This window comes from Humulus lupulus, chromosome 8 (assembly GCF_963169125.1).
Source record: "Humulus lupulus chromosome 8, drHumLupu1.1, whole genome shotgun sequence".
Lineage (NCBI taxonomy): Eukaryota > Viridiplantae > Streptophyta > Magnoliopsida > Rosales > Cannabaceae > Humulus > Humulus lupulus.
In genome coordinates, this window is record NC_084800.1 from 138,796,745 (window position 1) to 138,803,344 (window position 6,600).

General features: G+C 34.6%; 1 protein-coding gene across 2 annotated transcripts; it reads left to right on the forward strand.

Moving 5' to 3' along the window:
* Positions 1-2,539: 2,539 nt before the first annotated feature.
* Positions 2,540-5,806, forward strand: LOC133798503 (probable protein phosphatase 2C 38). 2 transcript variants are annotated; one of them, XM_062236812.1, is made up of 5 exons: positions 2,540-3,085; positions 3,530-4,066; positions 4,263-4,645; positions 4,963-5,199; positions 5,332-5,806. In XM_062236812.1, exons 2-5 carry the CDS (start codon positions 3,742-3,744, stop codon positions 5,536-5,538), a joined length of 1,152 nt encoding a protein of 383 aa, XP_062092796.1. In that variant the 5' UTR covers positions 2,540-3,085; positions 3,530-3,741; the 3' UTR covers positions 5,539-5,806. The 2 variants fall into 2 exon arrangements, with proteins under 2 accessions (XP_062092796.1, XP_062092797.1); XM_062236813.1 differs by having other exon boundaries at positions 4,278-4,645.
* The last annotated feature ends 794 nt before the right edge of the window (positions 5,807-6,600 follow it).

Here is a 6,600-nt window from a genome sequence, read left to right on the forward strand (position 1 = left end):
CCGAGGAGATGGTGGCTGGTAAGGGATAGCAAGCTCGGGCCCCCACTGATTCTCTGAAGATTGCAACATCTAACAAGAAGGAAAAAGGTGAGGGCCCATTATTTAAAAGAATGGATACAATTAAATCTTGATAACTTGAGGTTGCAAGCTCGAGATAACGAGTTTGCCTTAATCGAGCCCGAAGGCTCAAAACAGCGAGATTAACTCAAATGCCAACCACGAACTATTGAAAACTTCAGGGCATCGAAAGTGTACCCATGCGAGAGTGGGGCGGTTAGTGTCAGTTTGGAGTATCCCGAGTTTCTAGGTAAAAGTGGGCAGTTACCCAAAAAGGAGATACTATTGGGATACGTGCGTTAAAACCCTAATCCAAAACCCTTTTTCTTAGGCAACACAAAAACTATAACCTAATCCCCCATAACCCAAAAAAGTTTCCATTTTTATGTGTTTTTACCAAAACTTTTTGCCTAAAACCTATTTCTGATCTATATAAGCCTACAAGAACCAAAAACTACTTCTTGCAAAGAAGGTTCCAAGAGTGTGTTAATAACCAGGAAGGTTTCCCCTACATACAAAAAAAAAATGTATGAATGATGATTGGAAAAGATCAGAAAACTTACACAAAGTTGTTTGTGGGAACGAAGAGATCGTCGACTGAAGAGGGGGAAGCAGGAATGATCCCATGGAGCCAAAATTGGTGATTTTGAGTTGCTTCTTTGGTTTGCAGAACATGCAAAGAAAATCTTTGGTTCGTGTTTTCCTCTGGTTCGTATTTTATTTTCTGAAAGCTAAAATGCGAAGGTGAAAAGTGGGGAGAAGAGAAGAGGTATACATATATGCAGGAAGAATTGTAAAAGGAAAACAAGTCTGAGCTCTTGATCTGAGTTAAAATGTAATCTAAGGGGTCACATTTGATTTCAAAGAGATGACAACAAAAAGAGGATGGGAAAAGACGTGCGCAGGTAAAAGGGTACTCGAGTACTCTTGGTAAGCAATCCCCTGGTGACACGTGTCCACACTTGAGTGTGGTAGGTGGGCACGTTTCTCGAAAGCAGAGTTCAAAAGTTTTCTTCTCAAAGGATTCGAACCAATACTTTTGAGGGGGAAAAATGTTATACCCAAATTTCGAGATTAACTTGATAGGCTCAAAAATGTTAAGCTCGGGACCTACAAGTGTTAGCAGTACACTTATACAAATTGTCAAATGGTTCTAGATCTGTTATTAGCACTCGAGCATGAGTCGCAGTGTTCGAGCCAGAGTTGCAGGCTCGAAGACATAAACCTTCTCCGAGGAATAAGTTCGACCGAATTAGTGGATGAGGAGGAGGCTACGACTGGAACAATGAGCTCGAAGCTTGGCTAGTCTCGAAAGCGTGTCAGCACAACGATCGAGCTCAATCACGCGTTTGTCACACGAAAAGGGTGTTAGGAAATCCCTATTTTGTCAGGATTCATTATTACCGTATATTACATCCCTTTTATCATGGGACATTACTTAATTAGTGCATTTGATTAATATTATTAATGCAGATATTTGAATTTGAATGCTTGATAACTTCCCTGAATTGGGGGAAGATATTCTCATGGTCAGGTCTATAAATAACATAGTCTAATTCATTTGTATTCACACACAATTTGTACTAGAGAAAACTCTGCCAAATTGCTTTCATTCAAAGCTTTGAGAGAGTAGTGATAATAAAAGTGACTCGTGGACTAGCAGATTTTAACTGCTGAACCATGTAAAAAACCTCTGAATTCTTCTATTTTTCTACATTATTGTTTAGTGATCTTCATAATTAAGTTGATGAAAAACGGCATCAACAAGATCTACATTAATTCACTAACGTTCGAATTAATGCCATAAAAATATTAAGTACTTGACATTATTCGTTTATCAGGCAGAGGATACAATAGTTACATCTTGCTTATTTATTCGTATAACATCTCCAAGTTTTTTAGGAATTCAACCTTGTGCATTTTATGAGACTGCGACGAGCTAAATGCATTCCTCGAACTGGAGGTTGTAGGTTATGGCGATCTTACCTGAGAGATGCTCGTGGCCTATTCAAGGCGATCTAAGAATGATGCTAGTCGATCTCTATAACATCTGTCAGACTCGAACTAGAGAGCCCTTTGAAAGCTAATCTTGGTTGGGGTTAGTTCGAGCTGCTAATCTCGGAGCTAGTACAAAGTTCCCAGGATTTAACACTTTATTAACTATTTACTAGCTGTACTTCGAGCAAGACGATTGAGCTAGTATTTTGTAGGTACAACAGACTCATTTATTACTTTTTTTTTCAATTTATTTACCTTATTTAAATAACTTTATTACATTTTATATTTTTTAATTTATTTACCTATATTATTTAGATGGTTTTAAAACTATTTATAATATATAAAGAATTTTTTTTATGAAATATATATTATTCTTAATAACTGTAATGAAAAAATCAGCAAATGAATTCCAAATTTGTTTGTTATTTTATTTAAAAAATAAATAAGTGTAATGAATGCAGAGAAGAAGAAAGAAGAGGAGAAGAATCGAAGGAACTTTCGGAATACTATATTAAGGAGAATAGGAGATGAGAAAAAGTTGCCTAAAATGGTGGTTTGTTGAAGGTCAAAGTCAAAACCCCAGGCCCTCGTATAAATATTAGAAAATCCCAGAATCGAAAATCCAACCTAAGCCAAAGCCCTCTCTCTACATCTCTCTCTGTCTCTCTCCTCCAATGGATTTCGAACCGAGGGCTTTGCTGTTGTTGTTATTGTTATCGTCTGTATAAATGTCTTTTCTTTATGTCCAAGAAATAAACAGGAAAACAGAAACGAGAACCAATTCCAATTCCACCTCCTCTTCAATCGCTTTCTCTTACTAGATTTATCTATATATTAACAATACCCCTTTTCGACCTCCTTGTGACTACTTTCCCTCTCGAACTTTTTTCTCAACCCCAGCTCCTAAAATTTGAAGGTTTATTTTCCCTTCTTTTTTAGTGTCTTTTTTATTTTTAATCCCCATTTGAGATCGTAGTCAGAATTTCATTTTCCTGGAGTAGCGATTTCCGTTATCGCTTTTGGATTCTAGGTATGATTAAGTTCCACTTTTAGAATTTTTGGATTGGGGAAATGTTTTTTTTTTTTTATGCTGATTCAATTAGGATATACCCATTAAAATATATATAAATATATATAATAAAATAGATTAATGAATTTATTGACACTTGATTTCTGATTTGTATTTCTTTGAAAATAACCGTAGTTTTATGGTTCTGTATAAGTATTTAGGTTGCTAAACTTTGATTTTTTTTTTCTTGTCAATTGTAAAGGTTTTCGAGCATACCCATCTCTCTCTCTAATATATATATATATATATATATATATATATCAAAATCGGTGTTTGTGCGCATAGGGATTTTGTGTGATTATTATTGGTCCAAACTTGTATTTCAATTTTAATTGTTTGATTTTCTATTTTCAGTAGAGGTTCGTATTGGGTGCATTTTGATTTTAATCTCAATTTCATATGCAGGCTTCATTATATATTAGTCAAATTGTTTAATGTCTTACACCCTTACAAATTAATGGTGTCTGCATTTATCAATGAGTATTTGATTCCTCAAACTTGTGAACAAGCTTTCCCACTTGTGAAGAAATTAAACCGAAGGATAAGTTTAGATATTTTAGATTGTTTATGTTTGAATAATCCAATTGCTGGGTCATTTGGTTGAGAATATGTAAGGGATGATATCAGCTACATTATTGAAGATTATGTCACCCTGCTTTAAACCTTCGGTTGAGGGGGATAGTTCAGGTAGAGCCGGAGATGCAAATGGCAGGGTTGATGGTTTGCTATGGTATAAAGATTCAGGACGACATGTTAATGGAGACTTCTCAATGGCAGTGGTTCAAGCAAATAATTTGTTGGAAGACCAAAGCCAACTTGAATCAGGACCAATGAGCTCGTTTGAGTCAGGCCCTCAAGGAACATTTGTTGGAATTTATGATGGGCATGGTGGTCCTGAAGCGTCTCGGTTTGTAAATGAACACCTGTTTAAACATATCAAAAGTATGTTCTTTCTTTTGTATCATACTGTTAGTTTCTAAGTTATTCTCAAGTTTTCATAAGTTGAATTCATCCCTGCTTTTTGCAACTTAGCAATTTTACGGATACAAGTTTTATTTTATATCACAAAAGAACATTTTTCCTGCAGTTGGTTCTCTCTTATTTAGATACCTAATTCATATTTTTACTGACTTTACAGCTATTCATGGTGCAGAATTCACATCAGAGAATCAGGGAGTGTCTGCAGATGTTATCAGCAAAGCATTTTTGGCAACTGAAGAGGAATTCCTCTCTCTTGTTAAGAAGCAGTGGCTAGTTAAACCACTCCTTGCTTCTGTTGGTTCATGTTGTTTGGTAGGCATAATATGTAGTGGGATGCTTTACATTGCAAATGCAGGAGATTCCAGAGTGGTGTTAGGAAAACTAGAAAAAGCTGTAAAGCAGGTCAAAGCCATTCAGCTGTCAGTTGAGCACAATGCAAGTTATGAATCTGTGAGAGAGGAATTGCATTTGTTGCATCCCGATGATCCGCAGATTGTGATTTTGAAGCACAAGGTTTGGCGAGTGAAGGGTTTAATTCAGGTAACTAAGGCTTCATGAGATGTAAATTAGATATGAACTGTTTATAGTCCTTGTTTGCGTCTGTGTACGTTTTTAATTTTTTTGAATCAATGCGTTGATATACCCTCTGAATTTTGAGATATTTATCTGCTGACTTTTATAAGCCTTGCTTCACTTCCTTTAACTCTTTCACTATTTTTTTATTTTTATCTTTTGCAAGAAAACGATTCTTATGTGCGCAGTAATATATATGGAAATGCATGTGTGATTTACTTCCAGACACCTTAAGGTCTAAGCCCCCTTCACTAAGGTAGCACCTGCTTGATTTTCCATTGCAGATTTCAAGATCCATTGGTGATGCTTATCTGAAGAGAGCAGAGTTCAATAGAGAACCTCTATTGTCGAAGTTTAGACTGTCAGAACCTTTCCACAAGCCAATCCTTAAAGCTGAACCAACAGTATTGGTGCAAAAGCTTTTTCCTGAAGATAAATTTCTTATATTTGCTTCAGATGGCCTATGGGAGCACTTGAGCAATCAGGAGGCAGTTGACATTGTCCACAGCTGCCCACGTAATGTATGAATCCCATTTAATGCTTTATTGATCTATAAATTTATATTTGCCTCCTGTTTTCCATTAATTAGGACAGAAAACATGTGCTATCCATATTTTCATTTGAATGATGTGTGACACTTCATAACTGTGCAGGGCATTGCAAAGAGACTCATCAAAACCGCTCTCCGGGAAGCAGCTAAGAAACGAGAAATGAGATACTCGGACTTGAAAAAGATTGATCGAGGGGTGAGGAGACATTTTCATGACGATATTACGGTAATAGTCTTGTTTCTTGATTCACATCTGGTCAGTCGCAGCTTCTGGCGTGGACCTTTAATCTCAGTAAAAGCAGGTAGTTGAATCATTCATCATCTTGTGTCAAAGAGACAATTTTGTTTCTTCAAATGAGGAGGGAGGTTACAGAAAGTTTTTTTTTTCCTTCTCTTTTAAATGTATAGCCATGCTTCTTTAATTTGGTTCTGCATACTGCGAAAACAAGACATTACCTGGTGATTACCACAGAAATCTACCATTTAATTTAGCTAAGTTCTTTCGTGTTTCCTTGATTATATATACAAAGTTGCTTTCTAAGAGTGATTCAGACAATATACTGAACTATTTTGCATTATCTAAGGTTGTTTTTTGGTTGCAAATTTTCTTTGTTTTTTCCTCTACTTGGTTGTGACAATGCTTTTCAAATTACTACGTTTGAGACATAGTATTCAACCTTGCCTTTGAGAAATATTATCAAATAGGTTTCTTTGTCTTCTCAGTTCTCAGTTTAGCTATGACCTATTATCATTTAGACTAATTAATCCAATGCAAAACTCTGTCACTATTCTCTGCCGACAGGGAAAAATAAAAGAAAATTACACATGGTGTAGTTTTTTACATTTTATTTACAAGGTTAATGAGGATAGTCTTAATTATACAAATATCGGTAAAATGTACTTAATTTTAAAATGTAGTCCACTGATAAAGCAAGGGTCAGTTTGGTCAATTTCAATTTGAGATATAAAATCTTTGTTGATATAAAATGAAAAATATTTTAAAATATCAAAAATATTCTTTAGAATAAAATAAAAATATATTTGTGATTCAAATAATTCTTTTATAATTTAATTCGTAATTATTTTTTATTTATTTTAAATATTTTTAGTTTGAATAATCCATATAATAACAAATAAATACATTAAATAATTATAAATTCTCTAATAAATTAAAATATGAAACTAGAGTTGTACCAATTTTAAATTTTAGATTCAGTATAAATTATGGGAAAGTTTGCGGTAGGCAGGCTTTTGTATTTTATCGGTACAACAAATCCTAATTTTTTTTTTGTGACGGTATTTATTGTACTTAAAGCGAATCTTCAGCTAGTTTTGAAAAAAATTAGAATAATTTATTGTGTCAAAAATAAGA